The sequence below is a fragment of the Nannospalax galili genome, unplaced genomic scaffold (genome assembly GCF_000622305.1).
Source record: "Nannospalax galili isolate Female #2095 unplaced genomic scaffold, S.galili_v1.0 scaffold1480, whole genome shotgun sequence".
Classification (NCBI taxonomy): Eukaryota; Metazoa; Chordata; class Mammalia; order Rodentia; family Spalacidae; genus Nannospalax; species Nannospalax galili.
In genome coordinates, this window is record NW_008346536.1 from 179,698 (window position 1) to 205,682 (window position 25,985).

Consider the following 25,985-nt stretch of genomic DNA (forward strand, 5'->3'; position numbering starts at 1 on the left):
TGGGCTGGCCTGAAACTGCTATGTCGCTGCAGACTGGCCTTGAACTGCTCATCCTCCCACCGGGCTCAATACAAATCTTGTATTAAAAACTAAAAACTAGCCAGGCGTCGTGGTACATGCCTTTAATCCCAGCACTTGGAAAGCAGAGGCAGGTGAATCTCTGAGTTCAAGGCCAGCCTGGTCTACATAGTGAATTCCAGGCCAGCTGGGGCTATAGGGAGACTCGTCTCAAAAAGACCAAAAAAGAAACCTAAAGACTGAAATTCAAACAGGACAAATTTAGGGCAAGGATTGCAGTTCATTTAAGTAACTTCAGCACCGAAGAAGCTGAGGCAGAAAGATCCTGAGTCAAAGCCAGTGTGCGATACACATACTGTCTCAAATTAATTTTTTTCTTAAAAGGCAAAATTATATTTGAGAAAAGATATAACAAGTAGTACCAAGGCCTTAAAGAATGTGGCGCTCTAACGACCTCCAGAAACAGGGGCAGAGGTAATAGCTACGTGCACGGTGGAAGAGGATGAGGCCAGGCAGTGGTGGCCAGGTTGTGCATTTAAGAGCTTTGTACAAATATAGCGGCACTGTATTTTAACAGGGACAGCCCCGCATGCCTTATACGCACAAATGTTACTTAAAAAGCTGTAGTTCCTCCGTAGGAAAGAAAGTGCTGGCTGTTAAGTACCCTTAAGACTGCCTGGTGCAAACGCCCGGAGACTCATGAGTATTGTAGTAATTAAACAAGCGGGGTGACAAGGACCTTGGCGAAAATGTCTGGACTAGTGCGTCAGCTCCCGCGTCACTCACGCCGCACTTCCGGGGGCGGAGCCCAGCTGCAGGCGCCCTCCATTGCGCCTGCGCATAGACGAATCCGCTAGGCCAGGCTTAAGTCACCGGAAGTCTGACCTCTACTTCCAGGTCAGAGCCATGGCGGTGGCAAATTCAAGTCCTGTCAACCCTGTGGTGTTCTTTGATGTCAGCATTGGCGGTCAGGTGAGATGCGGCGGCCAGGCGTGGAGGGAGCCTGCGCGGACTGGCCAGGCAGACCTCGCAGCCCAGGCGGGCGGGGCTCGGAGCCGCGGGCGGGGAAGAGCCATGCGGACCCTGCCCGCCCTAGCTGTTGGGGGGCCTGGACGGCGAGCCCTGCACCGGAGCCCTGCACCGCAGTGCACTCAGCCTGCTCCCCCATCGCTTGCAGGAAGTGGGCCGCATGAAGATCGAGCTGTTTGCAGACGTCGTGCCGAAGACAGCCGAGAACTTTAGGTAAGGGGATGCTCCAGCCGCGCCAGAGTAGCAGAGCGGGAAGCCAGGCCCTGGTCAGTCTGCGGAATGTCTGCCTGCCCCTGTCCATCCGCCCGGTGCTTTGAGGTCTGATTGATCTGGGGATTGCATTGCCCGAGTAGCTACCAGATTTGCATGCCCTCCTGTCAGTTTGTCTGGTTAGTCAGTATGCCTGTATATCTTGACCAGTTAGTTGGTGGACTTGCCCACTCCGTTGTATGGACACACCCCACCCCACTCCTGCAATTAAAGGTGCTCATAGCAGTGATGTTACAGTGACTGAATCCTTTACTTTTTTCCTTTTAGGCAGTTCTGCACTGGAGAATTCAGGTCAGTCTTAATGTGTTTGGCTTCTCTGCCTACTCCTGAAGCGTTTCCTGGGGCTGCAGAGTGCGGGTATTGGGGAACCATGGGCAGGTCTTGAGTGATAGATGCTATCCAGAGGGCCCATCCTTAGTTGATCCGCCTTCTTTAGCTCCCTTCTCTCAACCATCTTTAGGAGAGTCGTTTTAGCCTCCATTGTGTCCTACACTTGAAAGACTTGTGATTATCATCATTCCAAGTCTCTTTCTTTTTGGTTACAGAAAAGATGGTGTTCCAATAGGATACAAAGGGAGCACCTTCCACAGGTAAGTCTTAGTGAGCTGTTCCAGGGACCTCCAAAAATACAGTTATCACTTGGTATTTGTGCAGACTGGTTCCAGGTCCTCACAGAAACTGTGGAAACTTAAGTCTCTCGTTTAAAATGGCATATTTGGAGCTGAGGACTTAGCTTGCTGGTAAAGAAGTTACCCAATATGCCTGAAGCCCTGGGTTCTGTACTCAGTACCATGAAAAAAAAATTACATGTAACCTATGTACATCTTCCTGTACACCATAAATCCTATCTAGACTACTTAGAATAGTAATATAATACAAATGTTATATAAGTACTTGTAATACTGCATTGTGGGAATAATGACACAGAAAATAAAGTTTGTGCCTATTCAGTACAGTTCCAGTTTTTTTCTGAATATTTTTGATACAAGTCAGGTCCAAAGATGCTGAACCTGTGCAGTGTGGGGGTGATTCTACTACATGGACAGATTTGACTTTCTTAAAAGACAGTAAAGAGGCTGGAGAGAGAACTTACTACTCTTGCAGAGTATCCAGGTTCTGTTCCCAGCACCCGTGCTGTAATGAACAACCATCCTTAACTCCAGTTCCAGCAGATCTGACACTGTCTTCTGGCCTCTGCAGGAATTGCATCACGTGGTACACTTAGATTCATGCAAGCCGAACTCTCATGCACATAAAGATACTTTTTTTTTTTTTTTTTTTTTTTTGGTCTTTTTGAGACAGGGTCTCCGTGTAGCCCCAGCTGTCCTGGAACTCACTATGTAGACCAGGCTGGCCTCGAACTCACAAAGATCTGCCTGCCTCTGCCTCCCACCTGCTGGGATTAAAGGCGTGCGCTACCACACCCAGCTATAAATACATTTTTAAGAGATAAAATAAGAGGGGTGGTGGCGCACTGCTTTAATACCTGCAGAGGCAGAGAAAGGTGGATCTCTGTGAGTACAAGTCCAGCCTGGTCTACATAGGGAGTTCCAGGCTGGCTGGAGCTACAGGGAAACCTTGTCTTAAAAAAAAATAAATAAATAAGCTAATTGTTAGATTGTGATAAGAAATTTTTGGTTTTTTAATATTATTATTTTATGTGTACGGGTGTATTGTATGCATGCATGTGAGTGCACCCATGTGATGCAGTGCCTACTGGGGTCAGAAGAGGGTATCAGATCCTCTGAAACTGGAGTTAAGGATAGCTGTCAGCTGCCATGGGGGTGCCGTGAATCAAACCTGGGTCCTCTGCAGAGCAGCCAGTGCTCTTGACCACTGAGCCATCTCTCCAGCTGCATAAGAAATGTTTGTAGGAACTCAACAATGTATTAAATGTTCTAACTCTAACTTGTGCTCCCTCCCTAGTTCACTTAATGTATTTTAAACAGAAAGACCTTATGTTATAATACCCCATCTTTGTGTTTCTGTGTGAATGAGGATTTTAAAAAATACAGTTGTAGCTCTTAAATAATTTATCTTTCTAACTACAATAATCAGATGCCATTATTCTAAGACAATCACATTTCCAGGCACCACTGAAAGTGCAGTGTAGCAATACTCAGTTTTATTTCAGTATCAAATCTGTCCTTATAGCTTTATGTAATTAGTAATGATGTTCGTAGGTAACTGTCAACATGAATAGCATCATAGATTCCCCAGACAATGGGCTGGAGAGATGGCTCAGTGGTTAAGAACACTGGTTGTTCTTGCAGAACCCAGGTTCAAATCCCAGCACCTACATGGCAGCTAACAACTGTCTGTAACTCCAGTTCCAGGGGATCCTACAGCCTCTTCTGTCCTCCACAGGCATTGCATGACATGGGTACACTTAACTACATCCAGGCAATACATGCATATACATAATATAAAATAAGATTCCCCAAAGAATAACAATATGTACTTGGGAAGAACAGAGCATTGCAAAACGAATGTGTATGCTGTAGTCAACTATGTTCAAGGAAGCTGAGGCAAGAGAAGTTTTAAAAGACCAGTGACATGAAGAAGATGGCATAAGATACCTTAAAACAGTAGTCCTTAGCTACAGGGATCGATGGTATGATTGCTACCAGTTTGAAACTGAACAAACTGTTCCTGGGCAAATGTCTTCAGAGAGAGAGAGAGGTTGGTTTTGGTTTGTTTTTAAATATTTGCTATTATCTTGCACTGCCCATGGAGATCAGAAGAGGGTATCAGATCCCCTGGAACTGAGAGTTATGGACAGTTGTTAGCCACCATGTGAGTGCTGGGAATCGAACTCAAGTCCTCTATAAGGACAGCCAGTTGGGGCTGGAGAGATGGCTCGGCATTTAAGAGCACTGACTGCTCTTGCAGAGGACCTGGGTTTGAGTCCCAGTACCTCCATGGCAGCTAACAACTATGCATAACTCCAGTTCTAGGGGATCTAACACCCTCTTCTAACCTCCATGGGCATTGCATGACGCAGGTGCACTTATATACATGCAGCCAGTGAATTCACACACATAAGAAAATAATATTTTTTTTGGTCTTTTTGAGACAGGGTCTCCCTGTAGCTCCAGCTGTCTGGGACCTCACCATGTAGACCAGTTTTTTTGTTTTTGTTTATGTTTTTTTAAAAAAAAAAGAGCAGCCAGTACTCTTAACTGCTAAGCCATCTCTCTAGCCCCTGATTTGTATTTTTTGAGACAGGGTCTCCCTGTAGCTCCAGCTGTCTGGGACCTCACCATGTAGACCAGTTTTTTTGTTTTTGTTTATGTTTTTTTAAAAAAAAAAGAGCAGCCAGTACTCTTAACTGCTAAGCCATCTCTCTAGCCCCTGATTTGTATTTTTTGAGACAGGGTCTCCCTGTAGCTCCAGCTGTCTGGGACCTCACCATGTAGACCAGTTTTTTTGTTTTTGTTTATGTTTTTTTAAAAAAAAAAGAGCAGCCAGTACTCTTAACTGCTAAGCCATCTCTCTAGCCCCTGATTTGTATTTTTTGAGACAGGGTCTCCCTGTAGCTCCAGCTGTCTGGGACCTCACCATGTAGACCAGTTTTTTTGTTTTTGTTTATGTTTTTTTAAAAAAAAAAGAGCAGCCAGTACTCTTAACTGCTAAGCCATCTCTCTAGCCCCTGATTTGTATTTTTTGAGACAGGGTCTCCCTGTAGCTCCAGCTGTCTGGGACCTCACCATGTAGACCAGTTTTTTTGTTTTTGTTTATGTTTTTTTAAAAAAAAAAGAGCAGCCAGTACTCTTAACTGCTAAGCCATCTCTCTAGCCCCTGATTTGTATTTTTTGAGACAGGGTCTCCCTGTAGCTCCAGCTGTCTGGGACCTCACCATGTAGACCAGTTTTTTTGTTTTTGTTTATGTTTTTTTAAAAAAAAAAGAGCAGCCAGTACTCTTAACTGCTAAGCCATCTCTCTAGCCCCTGATTTGTATTTTTTGAGACAGGGTCTCCCTGTAGCTCCAGCTGTCCTGGAACTCACCATGTAGACCAGTTTTTTTGTTTTTGTTTATGTTTTTTTAAAAAAAAAGAGCAGCCAGTACTCTTAACTGCTAAGCCATCTCTCTAGCCCCTGATTTGTATTTTTTGAGACAGGGTCTTCCTGTAGACCAGGCTGGCCTCAATCTCACAGCGAGTGCTGAGAGTAAAGACAGGCGCTACCATGCCTGGCAGGAAGATATATTTTTGTGTAGGTTGTGGTAGACTTTTGTAAGATTATGATTGCCTTTGTGAAAGGTTATGGTTAGTGTCAGGGGGTATATTCCCGTGTGTGCACATGTGGAAGCAGGAGGTCAGTATCCACCACCTTCTCTATTCTTCCCTGTTACTATTTTGAGAAAGCCTGGTATTCAGACTGGCTGACCAGCAAGCCCCCCGGGATCCTCCTCTCTCTCTGCATGATGCCATACCCAGCTTTTACATGTGTGCTGGGGATCTAAACTCAGGTACTCATGCTTGTACAGCAAGCACTTTACCCACTGAACTATCTCTCTGGCCCCAGGTTTTGGTTTTAGCAGAGGTTTTTGTGATAACTGCTGTTACCAGACAATCATCTGTGGGAATATGACCTTCACAACCTCCTGGATTTCTGATTATGTTTTTGTTATTAGGGTTGAAAAAAGTGGCTCCATTTTTAATGCTGACAACTTTCACATAACTCACTCATATCAAGGCTTTAGAGCTTTGGTCTCTAATTCTCAACATTCGTGTGAGGTAATACATGTTCTCTCCATTCGATAGAGAAGGGAACTGAGGTTATGGAAGTCTAAGGACTGTGCCAGGGATAATAGCTCGCAGCTACTGAGCCGCTATGTGCAACAGTCCATTTACACTCATTCCCTGTTGTCCGCTTCTCAGATTTTGGTAGTTCTTCTTGCTTTGGTAGTTCTTCCTCTTGTTCAGATGTGAAGTCATACATTGTAGACCAACTCTAAGGTGCTCCTGTAGTTAAAAACTTTTTATAGTTAGTAATCCCTCAGCTCACTCAGACTGGTCATTCTATAAACAAAAATCATAAACACTATATTTTGAAATCAGTATTAATCTAATATTTCAGTGACTACATCAATATTTTTCTAAACCACAGAGTCTTTTCTAAGGACTTTTTGTTTGTTTTCTCTCTGTTTCAGGGTCATAAAGGATTTCATGATTCAGGGTGGAGATTTTGTTAACGTAAGTACTGCTTTTTTCATCAAAGTTCTGTATGTTTGCTTTTTGTTGTTGTTGCTGCCACTGTTATTTTGACTACAGAGACCCAGTCTTGAGACATAAGACTACAGCTATGTAGGGACTTGAGAGATGGCTCAGCAGTTAAGAGCACTGACTGCTCTTGCAGAGGACCCAGGTTCGATTCCTAGCACCCACATGACAGCTACGAACCATCCTTAACTCAAGTTCCAGGGGAATCCAAAGCCCTCTTCTGACCTCCGCAGCATTGCACGACACGGGTGCACTCACATACATGCAGGCAATACACTTGTACACATAAAATAAAAATAATAAATTTTTTTAAAAAATACAGCTAAGTTTTGGGGAGAGAGTGTGGTCATGGGCATTCCCTGGAACTGCTGGCTACCACTGATGTGCCATTAAACTAGTCATCAACACATAAATTGAATCATTAGCTTTCATCATCCAAACTTTAACCTTTGAGGACAGAAACTGGACTTTCCTAGCATGCTTATAGATAATCCAAGAGAGATCCAAATTAGTTGTTCACATGAGACTTAGAAATTAGGTGCAAATATTTTTTTTTTCTAAATGGAGATGAACTGGTTGGTTATGTCCCATTTTTTCCAAAACTGAGTAGATTTTTATTTAATTTGGTTTCCATTTTTCTTTTGAAAGCTGAGTTTTTCATCAAAAGCTCATTAGTGGGCAAGGAGTTAGATCAGGAGAGGTTCTGAAGGAATGTTTATGAACTTGGTGAGAGAGCCCAGGGGAGTATTCCTTCACTGCTAACCATGATCCTTCCCTCCCTAGCCTTGGAGGATACCCAGTAAATAACCACTTTCCTCTCTTGGGCCTGCTTTTGCACGTTGTTTCTTTATTTATTTATTTATTTTTTTTTTCCAGTCTTTTTGAGACAAGGTCTCCCTGTAGACCTAGCTGGCCTAGAACTTACAGAAATCCGCATGCCTCTGCCTCCCAAGTGCTGGGACTAAAGGCATGTACCACCATGCCCTGCCAATGTTGAATTTGGTAATTTATTTCTTTTAATGGAAAATGAGGGTATGCAAGGCTTGATTTCTTTTTTCTTTTATTTTTTTTCTTATTTTATGTGTATGTCTGTATTGCCTGCATGTAGGTAAGAACATCCATGTCATGCAATGCCCACAGAGGTCAGAAAAGGCTGTTGGATCCCCTGGGACTGGAGTTACGGACAGTTGTTAGCTGCCATGTGGGTGCTGGGATTCGAACCTGGGTCTTCTGCAGAAACAACCAGTGTTCTTAACCACTGAGCCATTTCTCCAGCCCTAGCAAGGCCTGATTCTAATTCAGTGACAATTGGTTAGACTCAGGTAGCTGGTCCCTTGCCATTTCACCAGTCTGTACCACCTGCTTCTTTTATTTATTTTTATTTATATGTGTGAGTGTTATGGCCGTGTGTGTGTGTAAGTGTACCCATGTCATGCACTGTCCTTGGAGATCAGAAGAGGGCCTTGGATTCCCTGGAACTGGAGTTACTGATGGTTGTTAGTAACATGCCATGTTAGTGCCAGGTGCTGGGAATTGAACCTGGGTCCTCTGCAAGAGTAACCAGTGCTCTGAACCATTAAGCCATATCTCCAGTCCCACTTCTTCATTTATTTATGTCACTTGCCCTGTAGGAATTTAAGTTTTCAACTATTGCCCACCATTTTTGATAGTAGAACTGGTTAACTGGTAAGAAGCCAGTTTCCTCTCTTCCTGTAGTGTGTCCCTACCTCTCTGTGTGTATGCCCCACCCCCACCCACCCCCCCTTTCTCTCAGCAATCGCCTGTCTCAGCCTCCTTGGTGCTAGGGTTATAGGCACATACCATAACACCAGGCTTCCAGTAGGCGCTTATGTTATGGAATTATTTAAAAGGGAGAGTACTAGTATCTTTCTGATTTTTTTTTTTACACATATCTCATCACTCAGTCTTGGGGATGACTGAGAAGCAATTGCTTAGTGTTCCTTAGGGAAGATAAACTAGAATGAGCAAGAGCCAGAAAAGGCAAGGTTGAGATCTTTGGAAGTTAGATCAAGAATATTTGTTTTTTGGGGACTGGAGAGATGGCTCAGTGGTTAAGAGCACTGAGGTTAACAGCCATCTATAACTCCAGTTCCAGGGGATCCATCACCCACTTATGTACATGCAGGCAAAACACTCATACACATAAAATAAAAATAAGTAAATTAAAAAAAAATTGTTTTAATAGTATTTGTTATTTTATTCTGAATACAAAAGTACAACGAAGAAACATCTCACCTCTCTATATATACCTTTTTTCTTCTTTTTTATTTTTTTAACATTTGGTGGGGGGTGGCTCTCTCTCAGGCTGTCAAGCTTGACGATAAATGCCTTTACCTGCTGCACCATCTTGCTAGCCTACATACATATGCTTTTGAATAGACTTAAGAGTGTTCATGTTTTGTTACTCGGAATTCTTCAGAAAAACACAACCAACAGAAGGTTCTGTGTGTGCCTCACACAATCACAGGCTGAAAATTCCATAATTGCTCTCTGCACTGAAGAGCCAGAGAAGCCAGAAACCTCAGAACCAGGGAAGCTGACACTGCAGCCCCCAGTACAAGGCTGAAGGCCGGGAAACTCTTTGTGGGTACTTAGGTATAAGACCCAGAGTCCAAAGACTGAAGGACCTGGAGTCAGGTGTTCAAGGGTAGCAATGAAGAGAATGTGTCCCACTTAGGAAAGAACCAGAGTTTGCCTTCTAGGCCACCAGCCAATTGGATAGTGTTTGCCCAGACTCAAGGTAAGTCGTTTCCATCTGCATGCAGATGGCCTCTAGAGACACCGTCATGGACACATGCAAAAGTGATGCTTTGCCAGGTCTCTAGACATCCCTAAATCTCAAGCCGACACCCCAAATTAAGCCTCATAGATTTTCATTTTCAGGACTAAGTAATTACCAACACTTCCTCTTGTTTTAAAAACATGCTCTGTACTCCATTATGAATGTATAATTTATGGATTATTCCACCATGACTGAAGAATGATGATGCTTTCTGCTGTTTGTACTGAAAAATTAGTTTTATTTCTCAGTTCTGACTTCTGAAAGGCAGTCGATAGCATGCTGGTAGACTGGCATAGTGACTAATCTGCCCTAGGTTTCCTGGGAAAATGGAGATGAACTTGTTTTTTCTCTTTCATACTTATTTATGTGTGTGGAGTTATTAATTGTCTGATAAGTAGTAGCTTGTCTGATGAGTTCTGTGGTACAAGAATTTTGTCTTTTTTGAGGCAGGGTCTCTTTGTAGCCCCAGCTGGCCTAGAGCTAGCTTTGTAGACCAAGCTGGCCTCAAACTCAGAGATCACCTGCCTCTGCCTCCCGATTGTTAGGATTAAAGGCCTGCATCACCACGTCCAGCAACATTTTTAATATAGATTTTAATCACAAGGGCTGAAAGAAGGAAAGGGGCACTTAGTGAAAAGGTAAGAAATGCTTGAGAGCATGGGTGTGTGGGGGTGAGGCCTCTCCAAGAGAGCCTTCACAGTGTGAAACTTTTTTTTCTCACTGTGAAACTTTCTGAGTGCTGACAGAACACTCAGGTTTCTCATTTTGCCTAATATGGTGCTACTTACCTTCAATCCCAGCACTCAAGAGACAGAGGCAGGTGGATCCCTGTGAATCTGAGGCCAACCTGGTCTATATACTAAGACCCTGTCTTTGTTTTTGGTCTTTTTGAGACAGGTTCTCCCTGTAGCCCCAACAGGCCTGGAACTCACAGAGATCTGCCTGCCTCTGTCTCCCACGTGCTGGGATTAAAGGCATGCGCCACCACGCCCGGCAAGACCCTGTATTAAAACAAACAACAGGAAACAACCACAAAAAGGTTTCTGATTTTGACACATTTTAGACCTGGCCAGGATAATGATATTATCATGTTGTACATACCAGACTATGAAGAGTCACCCACCCTACAGATGGTTTAGTGGAGTGGGTCACTTGAGTAGGTACTTGTTCCCTCCTATACCCACATCTTGACTTCCTTTTTCTTTTTCCTTTTTAATTTTATTATTTTTATTTTATGTGTATGTGTGTATTGCCCGCTTGTAGGTAAGTGCACGCGTGTCGCGCAGTGCCCGCGGAGGACTGAAGAGGTTGTTGGATCTCCTGGGACTGGAGTTACAGACAGTTGTTAGCTGCCATGTGATGCTGGAATTCAAACCCAGGTCTTCTGCAAGAACAACCAGTGTTCTTAACCTCTAGGCCATCTCTCCAGAACCCCCCAAAATAAATAATACTTTAAAACAAAAAAATAATAGCTGTACTTCAAGAAAGGAAGTCAAGGGGCTGGAGAGATGGCTCAGCGGTTAAGAACACTGTTCTTGCAGAAGACCCGGGTTCAAATCCCAGCTCCCACATGGCAGCTAACAACTGTCCATAACTCCAGTGCCAGGGGATCCAGCAGCCTCTTCTGACCTCCTTGGGTATGGCGTGACACAGGTGCACGTACCTACATGCAGGCAATATACACATACACACAAAATAAAAATAATAAAATAAAATTTTTTTAAATATTTTTTATGTGTATGAATGTTTTACCTGCATGTATGCAAGTGCACCACATGCATGCAGTGCCATGGAGGTCAGAAGAGGGCATAGGATTCCCTGGAACTGGAGTTACAAATAATTGTTAGTTGCCATGTGGGTGCTGGGAACCCAGGTCCTTTGTAAGAGCAGCCAGTGCTCTTAACAACTGAGCCATCTCTCTAACCCCTTATTTTGTCCAGAAGATGCTGTGGCCAAAGTCTGTGGGCTTGCAGTTGCCTTGCTTTATTTATTTTATAGTGTTGGCATTGAACCCAGGACCTCTTGAGTGTTTAGCAAGCTCTCTTACCAATGAGTCACAGTCCCACACTCGTCTTTTGATTTCAGAATAGAAAGATATATTGTTCCCAAGATGACCAGTGAGAGCAAGAGTAGACTTTAAGAAAGCTAGGCTTTAAGTGCAACAGTGTTCTATGTGAGTGTGGTGCATTCATGTGAGGGTGTGGGTACACAAGCCTATGCATGCATGTGTGCGTGCACAGCCATGCCTTTTTTGTGTGGGTGGTAGGGATTTGAACTCCAGTCCTCATGCTTGCATAGCAACATAGCAAGCCACAGCAGATACTCTTAGCCACTGAGCCATTTCCCAAGCCCCAACAGTTTTCTTCCTCTGGTTTCCAGAGTGCCTAGCATTCCAAGCTAACACTTCTCTTCTCTCTGCTCAGGGAGATGGTACTGGAGTCGCCAGCATTTACAGGGGGCCATTTGCAGATGAAAACTTTAAACTTAGACACTCAGCTCCAGGCCTGCTTTCCATGGTAAGTGAGGTCCAATTAAGACTTGGGGTTAGATTAATAATTAGCTGGTTTCTGATGCCTTGTCGAAGTCCAGAACTGTCTCTATAAATCAGAGCAGATGCTTCTCTCACTTGGGCCAGGCCTCACCAACACTACCCGCTCCTTGGTATGGGCTGATTTTGTTGGGCAGGGTCTAAGCAGACTAAGAACCAAAATTGAGCTCTGGCTTTTGTTTATTGTTACCTTTGTTTGTGCCAGGACGCATGGCTCGGGCATCTAGCCTGCTGCTCAGCATGCAGGCAGGGGGTTTCTGAGCCCTGGTGCTCACCTCCTTGTTGCTCTGGTATCACTGCTCACTCACTGCAGCACCGTGCTGTGTGCTGGCCATTCACCTGCGTTTCTCCTTACCTCTTCATGCTCAGCCTTCATGCTCCCAGGTCCTAGCACCCCTTCCCCGTTTCTGATCACCATTCAGATAGCTCTGCCCCCTCATGACTTTGTCTAGCCCACCTTTGCTCATTCCTTGCTCACTCTCACACCTTTCCCTTCTCTCTCACTTCCCACCCCCTTACCACCAGTTTCCTTAATTGATGCCTCAATACTCACTTCCCCAGTCCCGGTATTTACATGTACATTCTCTGTCCTGCTCATCCTCTCTCTTTCAGGCCTCATGGGAAAACACTGGGATACAGACATGATCCCTGCCACTATGACCCATAACGCCTAACAGAAGAAGTGCACATGCAAAGGGACTGTCCAGTGTATATAGTCAGGTTCCATCAGTGCCATAAATGAGGGCACCTCAGTGTACATAAGAGGACCTCCAGGAGCCGGGGAAATGAAGATTGCTGCTGGAGATTAGAGAAGCCTTCCCAGAGGGTTCTAAAGGAGTTCTGTACTAGATGCTGTAGGAAGAAAGAGCATTTCAGGTCCTGCAGACAGGCTCTGCAAAAGTCTAAAACTATGCAACACCAAGGTGGCATATTCAAGGAACAGGAAGTGATGGAGGTGATGAGAACATTATATGGGGAAGGAAATGGTCAGTGGAAGCAAGGGCAGGTGGGCTTAGCACCACCTGGAAAAGAAGGATAGAAAAAGGGTGATGTACCTGGGCTTGCTTTCATGGGTTTTGGGGAGGAATATTGCTCTCTTCTGAGCAGGGCTGATCAGTCTGGTACTTTATAGAGTGAAGATCCCAGCTATAGTGTGAGTGGCACATGGGGATGTAAAAAGGCTATGGATGCCATCAAGGAGGCTCCCTAATAATTGGGTGAGACTCACTTAGCCTATGGTTTGCAAGCTCTCTTTTAGGAAAGCCAGGCTAGCTAAGCATAGGTCAAGGTGTAGAAACAGCTTAGGTAGCTCGAGTCTTTGCTCTAAGGATTAGGACCCTAGTTTGTGCATGGGCTAGCTTCTGTGAGGATCTAGAAATGGAAGGAAACCCAAGTTCTAACCATTCTAGGCTGACAGTGGCTCAACTGTGCTGTTTGTTTTGTTTTTGCAGCACTAGGGATTGTACTCAGGGCCTTGTGTGTGCTAAGTTCTACCAGTAAACTATAGTCCCAACTCCCCCTTTTTTAATCTTAGAGTGCCAGTGTGGATGGGTGTGGGTATATGATGTGTGGGTATGTGTGCCATGGGCATGTATGTGGAGCTTTTGGGAGTCAGTTCTCTTTTGCCACCTTACATGGGTTCTGGGGATTAAACTCAGCTTGCCTGACTGGTAGGGCAAGCACCTTTACCCATCTCACTAGCCTCTCAGCCCTCTTTTTATTTTTTTATTTTTTGATCATTTTGAGACAGGATCTCCTTATAGCCCCAGCTAGCCTGGAACTCGCTATGACCAGGCTAGCCTCTGTCTCACAGAGATCTACCTACCTCTGCCTCCCAAGTGCTGGGATTAAAGATATGTACCACCACATCCAGTTTTTACTTTTTTATTTTGAGACAGAGTCTCACTTAGTTGTTCAGGATGGCCTTGAACTCATTCTGTAGCTCAGGGAGGCCTTGAACTTGTGATCCTTTTGCCCCCAGCATCTTTGAGTAGCTGGGATTGCAGTCCTGCACCACCAGAGCCAGCCTGTCCCATGTCTGCAGCATAGCTGTCTTTGCTTCTACCCTCTGTGAGTACTTTAAAGGCAGGGACGAATGTCTTGATCCCCAGGCCTTCCTGCCTGTCACGGAAAGATGCTGAGGAGCTACAGAAGAGCTACCACAATGATCAGCCCTAAAGCACCTTAATTCACTTTAATGCTGTTAAAACATCCCTTTGAGCCGGGCGTGGTGGCGCACGCCTGTAGTCCCAGCACTTGGGAGGCAGAGGCAGGCGGATCTCTGTGAGTTCAAGGCCAGCCTGGTCTACATAGTGAGTTCCAGGACAGCTGGGGCTACAGGGAGCCCCGGCTTAAAAAAGAAAAAAAAAAAAAAAAAAAAATCCCTTTGATGAGGAAACTGGGCACAGGCTGGCTAGATCGCTAAACTAAGGTCACATGGTCCCTGGAATTCCAGGGTTTAAGCTGTGTCTGACTGCAGAGCTTATTCTCTAAACATAAGCTATACCATCAGGAAGAAAGAATAGATGAGTGTCTAAGGGCACAGAGGATCCCTGAGCTATGAAAGTGTGTGACTATTACTATGCCTGTTTGCTGACAAGTGATTATTATATAAGATAAATGGAGTGCACGCTCTGGGATTCTTCCCCTGCTCTAAGCATGGGTCTACTCTGGCTGGCTAGGTCAGCCATAAACTTTTTTTTTTTTCTTTTTGAGGCAGGGTCTCCCTGTAGCTCCAGCTGTCCTGGAACTCACTATGTAGACTAGGCTGGCCTTGAACTCACAGAGATCCGCCTGCCTCTGCCTCCCAAGTGCTGGGATTAAGAGCGTGCACCACCACGCCCAGCTGCCATAAACTTTTTACTATTTAATTTTTCAGTTCATATTCATTTCCCTTTTATTAAAGTTTAAGTTACAGTTTACATGGTTTGATAGTCAAAAGAAAATTTTTCAAATAAAACATTTCCAGGTTTTTTGGGTTTTTTTGTTTTTGTTTTTTGTCTTTTTGAGGCAGGGTCTCCTACTGTAGCCCCAACTGGCCTGGAAGTCACTGTGTAGACCAGGCTGGCCTCAAACTCATAGACTTCTGACTGCCTTTGCCTCTCGAGGGCTGGGATTAAAGGCATGTGCCACCTCACCTGTTTAAAACATTTCCAGGTGACTATTTTAATCAAGTGGCAACAGTGATAAATCCTTAGGAAGCCAATCAAGAGGAGCTTATAGTTTATTGAGACCAAGTTCCTCTGGAATGGTGATTCCCAGTTCATTTAAAGTTGGTCTGAGTTCTCAGATGATATAGGGGTAGATTTCATTATGAGGTTCTGCATTGTCCTTAACAACCTCTAGGATGCAAATAGCACTAACAAAATCATTTAACCATCTGCATGCCCTCAAAACAGCATCGATGATTTTGGGCTTGGGAACCAGATCATACCCAACAAGTGTGTTCATCCCTTTATGAAATTCCCAGGCATCTATATCTGGCTGTCAAACTCCTCTATCTAATGAGAATAGCATCAAGCTGACTGGACAGCAGTGGATGGGACTGGAAGTTGAGGCAGGGTGCAGGAGGTCTCGGGCCTGTTCTATGCAGTGATGGAGGGCAGTGGGGACCATGATGGCATGCTGGTTGAGGCTACGGAGAAGCCGATCTGAGCTCACAAGCAACTCAAGAGCTTGTGGGGGTGAGCTATTTATTTTATTTTAAAGATATGATCTCACTATTTACCCCTGACTGGCCTGAAATTCATTGTGTAGACCAGACTGGCCTCAGTTTGCCTCCATCTTCTTGCTTCTGCCTCCTAAGGGGTTAGATTACAGCTGTAAGCCACAATGCCCATCTATTCCCTCTTATAGACAAAAATAGTCTTATCTTTCAAAGGGATTTCCAGGGCTGGGAATATAGCTCAGTGCTACTGTGATTCCCAGCACTGTTTAAAAAAAAAGGAACAAAGGGACTCCCAAAGTACAATATGAAATCCCAGGTTAGAGGCAACTTTAGACACTGGCTTTAAAAATGTTTTGCTAGTATTTCATACATACTTTTCCTGTAGCTCCAGCTGGCCCGGAACTAACTTTGTAGACCAGGCTGGCCTTGAACTCACAGAGATCTGCCTGCCTCTGCCAAGTGTTGGGACTAAAGGCATGGGCCATCACACCCAGCCTTTTTTTTTTTTTTTTGGTCTTTTTGGTAAATTCATTTTTTGTTATTTTAAATGAATAATTGATCCCATTACAAAACCTTACACTGGGGCCATAGAAGTGGCTCATCAGGTAAAAAGTATTTGCTGCTAAGGTGCCTGATGACTTGTGTTTAATCCCTTGGATCCACGTAGAAGGAGAGAACTGACTCCTACAAAACCTCACACTGGAGGAAAAAAAAGTGTACATTGGGGGATTGGAGAGGTGGCTCAGCGGTTAAGAACACTGTTCTTGCAGAAGACCCGGGTTCAAATCCCAGCACCCACATGGCAGCTAACAACTGTCTGTGATTCCAGTTCCAGGGGATCCAACAGTCTCTTCTGTCCTCTGCAGGCATTGCACGACACGGGTGCACTTACCTACATGCAGGCAGTACATGCATACACATAAAATAAAAATAATAAATAAATTTTTTTTTTGTCTTTTTGAGACAGGGTCCTCCTGTAGTCCCAGCTGGCCTGGGAACTCACTATGTAGACCAGGCTGGCCTCGAACTCACAGAGATCCACCTGCTTCTGCCTCCCAAGTGCTGGGATTAAAGGCGTGCGCCACCACGCCTGGCAATAAAATATTTTTTAAAAAATGCACATGCTCTAGAGTGGGGATTCTATGTCCTGTTCATCCCTATGTCCTTGTGTCCTAGTTTGTGCCCTGGCTCATAATGAGTGCTCAGTTAAGTTACAGTTAAAGCTGTATGGCCTGGTGTGGTGGGGCACGCCTTTACTCCCAGCACTTGGGAGGTAGAGTTCAAGGTCAGCCTGGTCTGTATATCGAGCTCCAGGCCAGCTGGGGCTACAGGGAGCCCTGTCTCAAAAAGTCTGGGGAAAAAAAAAAAGCTGTAGATTTTTTTGGGGAATCTTGACCTTACCTAACATGACCAGGGAACTTACTGCAAGTATATTTGCTTCCTATCAGGCAAACAGTGGTCCAAGCACAAATGGCTGCCAGTTCTTTATCACATGTTCCAAATGTGATTGGCTGGATGGGAAGCACGTGGTTTTTGGTAAGTCTCATTGCAATCTCATTGTCCTATTCATCTAGCTTGGACCTTCATGGGATGAGTCCCTATACTCTCAGTAAGAGTGCGCAGCTGGTGTCCCTGCTCCAGGATAGGGTAGGTGGGTATGATGGAGGATGTCAGGGAGATGTGTAGCTGGAGAACCAGAGCGAAGAGCAAGGAGCAACCTGCAGTGTGTGACCACTGGTAATGAGTATTCCAGGGAGAAACCAGATGCTAGTGCTAAAGAAATGCCATGGGGGCAGCAGGGGAGCAGTGGGGCCTTGGGATCACTCGGACCTGAGCCCGAGCCAGCTGGGCATAGTGACACAACTTAATCCCAGCACTTAAGAGGCAGAGGCAGATGGAGCTCTATGAGATTGATTCCAGCCTGGTCTACATAGGGAGCTCCAGACCAGCTCGAGCTACAGGAGACCCTGTCTTTCAAAAAAAAAAAAATCCACGCCTGAGCCCCAGCTCCCTGCTTATTAAACCTGGGACCTTGGGCAGGTCACTTCACCTACTGTATCTGCTTCCTAAAGTCAGTAGACAGTTTGATGAGACAGTAGCTGAAAGTGGGCCCTGGGAGCTGGAAAGTATGGTACCAGCCCCTGGAGTAAAGCCGTAACTCATGTTCTTCCTGCAGGAAAAATCATTGATGGCCTTCTAGTGATGAGGAAGATTGAGGTATGTCCTGCTGGGTGTCCTCTTCCTGGTCAGGTAACATCTGCCTGTTAGTGAGGAGCTGGGGAAAGGTGAAGAGGCTCCAGTTTGCTAGACTGAGTTGTCCCTGTCCCGTTGCAGGCTCCCTCAGGAAAGGGGGTAGAGCTCTCTTGGCCCCATACATTAACCTGCAGTACATGTTGAGTTTTGGCCTCTGATGCGTACTCCATAAAATTACTCCTTGACTTTGCATTCCAGACCTTCATGATCTGCTTTCTGGGTGCTCCTCATGGCTGCTCCTGCCTCTTCCTCCTCTGTTCTGGTTATATCTGGTTACTAGCTCTTCTCTAAGTAGGTCACACAGCCTTCTCTGTCCCAAGCCAGGCCGGTTCCTCTGCCTGAAATGTTTTCTTTTCCTCCTGTGGGGTCCTACTTACCCTTCTAGGCCCAGGTCAATGTCCCGTCTGCTGTGAGCCCTTCCCTCTGTAAGCATCACTTCTGTGAGTCCATCTGTCCTTTATGCATCTTCTTTTACAGCTTGCTACATGGTTATGTGTCGCAGGTCCACCAGCTTCTCAGTGGTTTACATGTTCTGTTTGATCTGCGGTGTTTTACCTGTCTGTCAGGACACATGCTATCACATCAGTCTGAGTCTTGGGTCCTTGGCATAGGAGCTGAAAAGGGTCAGTGAGGCAGTGAGCAAGTGCATGAATCTCATATTTGTGTGTGCTGTTTTCTAGAATGTTCCCACAGGCCCCAATAATAAGCCTAAATTGCCCGTGGTAATCTCACAGTGTGGAGAGATGTAATCCAGACCAGGACTGAATCAGGTAAGTGTGTTCTCTTCTCCCTGGTTAGGAAAAGATGTTATAGCTTAAGGAAGATGTTTCTACTCAGCTATGGGTTGAGAGATTCAGTGAGGTGAAACTACCTGCCCAAGGTCCCAGGGTTTAATAAGCAGGAGTCAGGGCTTAGGAGTGGTTGTTTTGGTTTTGTTTGTTTGTTTTTGATACAGGGTCTCCCTGTAACACCACCTAGCCTGGAACTTACTATGTAGACTAGGCTGGCCTTGGTCTCACAGAGGTCTGCCTGCCTCTGCCTTCTGAATGCTGTGATTAAAGGGGTGTGCCACTCCACCCAACCCCTTTATATATTCACTGTAGTTTTATCTGCATACATATAAAACTATCTGGAATTTATTTTTCTGTATAAGATCAAACTCTTGGTTTTGTGGGGGGGTGTGGGGGCGTGTGTGTGTCCCTCCTTCCTTTCTTTCTTCCCTCCTTCCTTCCTTTTTCTTTATTGTGAGCATCACTGGGGGTCAAAGGACAAGTTGTGGAAATCTGTATTCTCCTTCTACCATGTGGGTCCCTGGGTTAAAACTCAGGTTGTCAGCCTTGGTGGCAAGGACGTTAACCCACTGAGCTATTTTACTGAGTAGGACTCTTGTTTTTTATTTAGAAATGTAGTTAAATAGCAGACCATCTTAATGACTATACATCCATGCCATCATCTGTGACATTCTTGTGTTCAGAGCATCCAGCACTCACAGACAGGCATTCAGTAAAACTTACTACATGAGACAGTAGAGAGACTGCCAGGCATTTTAGGTGGGGGACTAGTGTGAGCAAATGCCCAGACAGGACTGCACAAGTGTATGCTGAGCTACACGTGGACCTCTCTTGCCTAGGCAAATGCTTCCTTCGAAGGTGTGGTTGACATCCTGAGCCTTTCTTCTAAGATGTGGGAGGGGCTCTAGGGTGCAGCCTGCTCTTGCAGTGACTGTTGACCATTTTCTCCTCATTTGTTTGCTGTCACTAATGCTTAACTCGTACATCCCAAAGATTGATCTCTGATCATTACTAGAGATAGAATATTGCAAAAAGACTCTAAAAACATTAAGAAATAATATAAAGTCTACCTAAAAATGTAGATCTTTCTAGCCATTGCCCACTCACCCCATGAGGGCGGCCTGCTTTACTGTGTGATAAGTTCTGCCTATCTTACATGAATACACAAAAGATGATAAAAAGACTAGTTTAGTAATTCTTTACATTAGGGGGACAGGGAATGTAGCTTAGTGGTAGAATGTTTGCCTGCCGCACACAAGGCCCTGCAGTCAACTCCCAGCCCCAAAAGAACCAAAAAAGAGGAAAGAAGTTCTTTACATTGGAGCCTTTTTCTATATTTTCCTGAGTTCTTTACAGAAAAGTACTAGAAGGCCTTTGGGGGAGCTTTATTTTCGGTTTGTTTGTGTTTTATTTTGATTGGGGGTGTTTCTTTTATCTTGCGGGGAGCTTTGTTTAGAAGGTGAAAATCATTAGCCTTTCTCCCCTCTATTAACAAAAGTCATTTGCATCTTTACTTCTGTCAAGCCCCTCTGGTCAGCCTACAGCCCAAGCAGAATAAATTCCTCAAGTGGCCATGCCACATTCCAGAGGTCCTCTACCAGGACTGTCCTTTCTACAGTAATGAAAATGGCCTGTGTCTGTCCTGCCAGAGTGCTAGCTTCCAGCCACGTGGGATGACTGAGCACTTGAAAAGTGGCTGGTGGATGAGGCTGAAGGTAAATTTGTCTGTGTGGAGGGTGCTTTGTAGCCTTTGCTGACATAGAACTCACTTTACAGCCTAGTCTGTACTTGAACATGTGGCAATTCCCCTGCGTCCTGAGTGCTGGGATCATAGGCTTGTACCACCAAGCCCAGCAACATTTTATTTTATTTATTTATTTATTTATTTATTTAGGTTTTTTTCTTTTTGGTCTTTTTGAGACAGTGTCTCCCTGTAGCCCCAGGTGACCTGGACCAGACTGGCCTCAAACTCACAGAAATCCACTTACCTTTGCCTCCCAAGTGCTTGGTATTAAGGGATGCGCCACCATACCCAGCTTGAAGAAGACTTCTTGAAGTCAACCTCTGACCTCAACGCCCACCCACATGGACAGACATACCCATGACACATGCATGCACATGTGCATACCCATGACACATGCATGCACATGTGCCTCTTGTGCCTAAATACTCAATTAAGAACTTTACTTCGGGCTGGAGAGATGGATCAGCAGTTAAGAGCATTGGCTGCTCTTGCAGGGGACCCAGGTTCAATTCCCAGTACCCAAATGGCAGCTAACACCTGCCCTTAACTCCTGTTCCAGGGAATCTGACGCCCTCTTTTGACCTCCGTGGGCACTGCACGACACGAACTTATACACGTGCAGGCAATACACTCATACACATTAAAAAAATTTTTTTTTAAGATTTATTATTATTTTTTTTTATGTGTATATGAGTGTATTGCCTGCACGTATGTGAGTGCACCCATGTCGTGCAATGCCGTGGAGGTCAGAAGAGGGCTTTGGATTTCCCCTGGAACTGGAGTTAAGGATGGTTCGTAGCCGCCATGTGGGTGCTGGGAATCGAACCTGGGTCCTCTGCAAGAGCAGTCAGTGCTCTTAACCGCTGAGCTATCTCTCCAGCCCCTAAATAAAATTTTTTAAGAAGGAACTTCAATTATCTCATTTTATCAAAAATCCATATCCTAGGTTTTAAGGTGTTGGGGAGTCTGGGGAGCAGTCTGCTGTCCCTAGGGTTAGCAGACGGTTGCTCCTTTGGGTTTCTGCACAGTAAGACTTAGGTTTTAAGGAATAGAAGAGCAGTGGGCTAGCATCCCATCATTTTCCTTTGCAGTTGAAAACTTACAAGCATTTCTAATCTTCTGGGATTCAGGTTTGGGGAGGGGCATAATAGTTGGCAATCACAAAAGGTAAGATTTTTAGACCTATTGGGCAGTATTTCTTTTCTTTTTTGTTTTGCTTTGTTTTGTTTGCTTGGTTTGAGGTGGTGTGTGAAAGGTCTCAGGCCTTTGAGTGCAGTTAGTACAGCCGTGAACTGCCACCCCAGCTTTGTTTCTCATAGTTTAATGTTCTATGACTCTCCAGGAGACTTTGTTAAAGAGCCTGGTCCTGGTGATTTAATTTCCAGCCAGCTCTGGCACGCATGTTGAGTAGCAAGGCTCAGCATGGGACACGACAGGGTTTGTCCTTTCACTGAGAAGCCCAGTCCCCAGCCCCAGGAGGAGATGACCTCATGGTGCTCCAGCAAGAATCCCCAGCATTGAAGGTATTACCCTGTCACATAGCTGCGGCCTTGTGCCAAAACCCTCGCAGTATGAGAGGAAGAGGCCAGAAAAGAGTTCTTGACAGAGCTTTCTTCACATATTCCCTTTTGCTCAAACTCCCCTTTGGATGAGACTTGTTTAAGGAACTTTTTAAACCTAATTCCCAGGTCTCCCTCACCCTGCTTGTTTATCAAAGAAGTATAGAAAACAACAGGATGACTTAGTATTTGCATCTTAGGAAAAATTATGTGTGTAATCACCATACATAATTTTACAATTATACCTTACAATAAGATAATATTAAAGTTCAAATAGTGAGGCCCCAAGAGGGAGAGGTGGCACACCCCTTTAATTCCATCACTAGGGAGGCAGAGGCTGGCAGATCTCTTGAGAGCAGCTCATAGAGCATTCCAGGCCAGCCAGGGCTACATAGTGAGATCCTGTCTCAAAAACAAACACAAAATTCAGACAGTGATTATGTTAAAAAGTTAATTATGCCTGTAGATGGTAGATTTTAATAGTTGGGCAGACGTTATTTGAATGACTGAGGTCTGAGACAGTATCCATCATTCTGGAAATATCTGTAGGCATGATAGGTCCCAGTAAGAGAGATGTACTGGTGGCAGTTAGGCTGGTCCTCCCTGCACTCTTCAAGGAAGTCCTTTTAATCACTTCATGTCCCATGCTACAGATGAGGCTACAAATTTGAGAAGTCCAGTTCTTTAAGGAATTCAATCCTGACTGGGCGTGGTGGTGCACACCTTTAATCCCAGCACTCAGGAGGCAGAGGAAGGCAGATCTCTGTGAGTTCAAGGCCAGCCTGGTCTACATAGAGTGTTCCAGGACAGCTGGGGCTACAGGGAGACCCTGTCTCAAAAAGTCTAAAAAAAATAGGAACTCAGCCTCTTGAAAACTAGTGAGTCCAGTGTATTCAAGCAGTAGACTAGAGGATTTAGAACCAGGTAAGGGAAGCATGAAGGTCTGGGTCTGCCTGGAGTGGTTTAGGGCAATAGCTGGAGCTGCGCCTGTATATAAGAAGCCAGATGTGGGGGCTAGAGAGATGGCCCACTGGTTAAGAGCACTGGCTGCTCTTGCAGAGGACCCAGGTCCAAATCCCAGCACCCACATGACAGCTAACAACCGTCCATAACTCTAGTTCCAGGGAATCTGATGTCTTCTTCTGACCTCCCCTGTAGGCATTGCATAACACAGGTGCACTTCCATGCATGCAGGCAATATACTTGTACACATAAAATAATAAAAATAAATTTTAAAAAAGTTTAGCCAATTTTGAAAGAGATGCATCTTAGCTCAGGAAAATGTTATTGAATATGTCAATGCTGTTGTAATAAAATGCTTCTTCTAAGTATGTGGTTATTAAATAAATAATTTAATAATAATAATAATAAATATTTTTTTTAAGTTTAAAAAAAAATTAATAAACGAAGCCAGATGTGTTGCATGCCCTTAATGCCCATACTCAGGAGGCAGATGCAGGAGGATCTCTGTTAGTTCAAGGCCAACCTAGTCTATGTAGTAATTTCCAGGCAAGCCAGAGGGTACATGTAAGACCCTGTCTCTTAAATACGTACATACATACATACCCGTATATAATTAATAAGAAAGAATAGAACTTGTCAGGGGGCTGAGACTCGGGGACATTCCAGGCAGAGGGAACAGCAAATGGAAAGGCATAAAAAAGCAGGAGTCAGCAGGAGTGTGGGGGAAGCTACAGTAGTTGTGTGGGAAGATAATGGAAAGCAGAGATGAGGCTGAAGGGAGGTCAGGGCTAGTTTAGAGAGCCAGCACCAGGCTAAGCAGTGCGTACGCAGCTCCAAGAGCAGGGGAGGGACTGCAGGCAACAAAGTAGTTTTCCCCTTTGGGGAAGAGTCCCTCATGCTCCTGAAATTCTTAAAGGAGGTCCAGGTTCTTCAAAAAGAACCAGCCCAGGAGGGCCTGGGAGATTTCAAGCAGGAGAATGTTAGAGTTGAATTTTCTGCTTTAGAAAATGCTTATGGTGGTGATGTGGAGTTGGGCTGGAGGCTCCAGGAGTCATTACAGTAGTCCTGGCAGGAGAAAAAGAGGTTCCATGTGAAACTAGGGACCCAGGGAGCACCCTGAATACCTGTGAGGTCTGCCCCCTCATGTTTACATGCCTGTTGAGTGTGACACTGTTCCCTGCTCTGAAAGAAGCTCTGCCAGCTGGAGTGGCACAGGGCTCCATTCCAGTCTGAAGGTGAAGCTCGTAGTGGTGACTGTTCTTTATACTCCTAGTGTGGCGCTCCGTGCGGTACTGTTCAGCCTTGTTAGAAAGAAAGGAGGTGGGTCTGTACGTGTTGGCCAAATGTTTAAATGCAGTGACAGATCTAGCACACTGTATATGAACATGACACTGTTTATACTGAGTAGTTCAGAACTTTGTCTGATAATAAGTAGCAGACTGCTGATAGATGCTTCTGCCAAGTACAGCCAGAAAAGACTTTGTTTTCAGTCTATATTGTCCTGTGTATGCTCGAACTTCCTATGCTGAACATGCATCTTCTCATAGAAGTACATACTGTGTATATGTATATATGTAAGTTTAACTCATCCCTGTTCCTTCCAGTCCCTCCCAGGGGCATGTCTATAGCTGTGGCTAACATCAGTTTATAAATCCTGCTCAAGTCCCTCCAGCTCTTCTTCTCAGGTCCAGGCCTAGTCAGTGGCTCCCCGCTGGGTGCAACTGCAATATGTTTTCCCCCTTCCACCACAGCATTTAGTACAATGTATCACAAATATATTGGCCTGTTTTTGTCCGGACTGAGAACTCCTTGAAGCAAGGGGTCATACTGACCAACACAGTGCCTGATGTCATAGACCTTAGGTGCTAACACACCGTGCAGTTTACAAAGTGTACACTTTGGTTAAGGGTTGAGAGTAAACTTCTTTCTGAACCTACACTGTGACCCTAGAACTCCTGTCCCTGCAGGAGGGTTATGGCTACATGAGGGGAGTGGTCAGAAGAGGGAGACAGTATATGATGGCACTTACCTTCCTCTTTTAGTGCATCTAACCTGACACAGAGTATCAATTTTGCTTTCTTGGTATTTCTGGAACAAAACCTACAAGAAAGGATTGTCTTTGTCTTCGAGCTTCCCAGCAAGCCAGCAAACCTAAGGAGACAGGCATGGGCTTTGAGCCAAGCAGACCAAAAGAGCCCCAACACTCTTAACTCTGGGTTTAGTCAAGCCCATTAAACATCCTGAACTCTAGTTTGCTCCTCTGCATAGAGATAGTGCATAAAGGCCGACAAAGTGGCTCAGCAGGTAATGGCACTTGCTGCCAAGCCTGATGGTCTGAACTCGATCCCCAGGACTCATGTCGTGGAAGGAGAGAACCAGCTCTCATAGTTTGTCCTCATGTGTCATGGCACATGTGCCCACACGTACACGTACAATAAATGTAACTTTAAAAATTAAAATCATCTCACTGATTCCAACTTGATATTCTCCTACAACTTCAGGGGATACTTCAGATTTAAGAAGTAGGTGTTTCCCTGGGCATGCTGGTGCATGCCTTTAATCCCAGCACTTGGGAGGCAGAGGCAGGCAGATCTCTGTGAGTTCAAGGCCAGCCTGGTCTACATAGTGAGTTCTAAGACAGCTGGAACTACAGGGAGACCCTGTCTCAAAGGACCAATCAATCAATCAATCAATCAATAAATAAATAAAATTAGTATATAGGACACAGTTTGGATAGGTGAATGATAAATCAGATGGTATGCCGTGCCACACATCAGTTATTTTTCTTCTTGGTTCTTGTGTAATATTTTCACGTGGCCCTGGGATCCAAAGGTCTACTCTTTGAGGAAAAGATGATTAGGAATTGCTAGTATGTCTCATGGCCTGTCCCCTTCCTGTTCCTTTGAGCTATTTGTCTCTGTCTCCTCACTGACCCAACTGCCATTTTAGGTCTTCTCGTTTTGAGTGACACCCGTTCTCGAGGCGTATAAGTTGGACTGGCTCCTGTGTTTGTATCCTGTGATGGCCCTGCTTGATCAAGAGACCTTGGAAGTGTCACAGACTCAGAACTTGTTTCAACTTTGGACTGTAAATAAAGGGGTTTTTGTATGCTCGG

At 44.9% G+C, this 25,985-nt stretch overlaps 1 protein-coding gene across 1 annotated transcript; it reads left to right on the forward strand.

The window, feature by feature from the left end:
- Positions 1-857: 857 nt before the first annotated feature.
- Ppih (peptidylprolyl isomerase H) lies at positions 858-25,985 on the forward strand. Its single transcript, XM_008842829.2, has 10 exons — positions 858-990; positions 1,196-1,260; positions 1,585-1,608; positions 1,863-1,907; positions 6,473-6,515; positions 11,769-11,861; positions 17,009-17,096; positions 17,737-17,777; positions 18,494-18,583; positions 25,820-25,985. The coding sequence occupies exons 1-9, from the start codon at positions 925-927 to the stop codon at positions 18,560-18,562; spliced, it is 534 nt and encodes a 177-aa protein (XP_008841051.1). The 5' UTR covers positions 858-924; the 3' UTR covers positions 18,563-18,583; positions 25,820-25,985.

What these genes read in the sequence shown, in the direction of transcription:
- Ppih (XM_008842829.2), top strand. Translation starts at nt 925, where the DNA reads ATGGCGGTGGCAAATTCAAGTCCTGTCAACCCTGTGGTGTTCTTTGAT. An exon ending in TTCTGCACTGGAGAATTCAG is followed by an intron (nt 1,609 to 1,862) that starts GTCAGTCTTAAT and finishes TTTTGGTTACAG; the next exon opens with AAAAGATGGTGTTCCAATAG. An exon ending in CTCCAGGCCTGCTTTCCATG is followed by an intron (nt 11,862 to 17,008) that starts GTAAGTGAGGTC and finishes GCTTCCTATCAG; the next exon opens with GCAAACAGTGGTCCAAGCAC.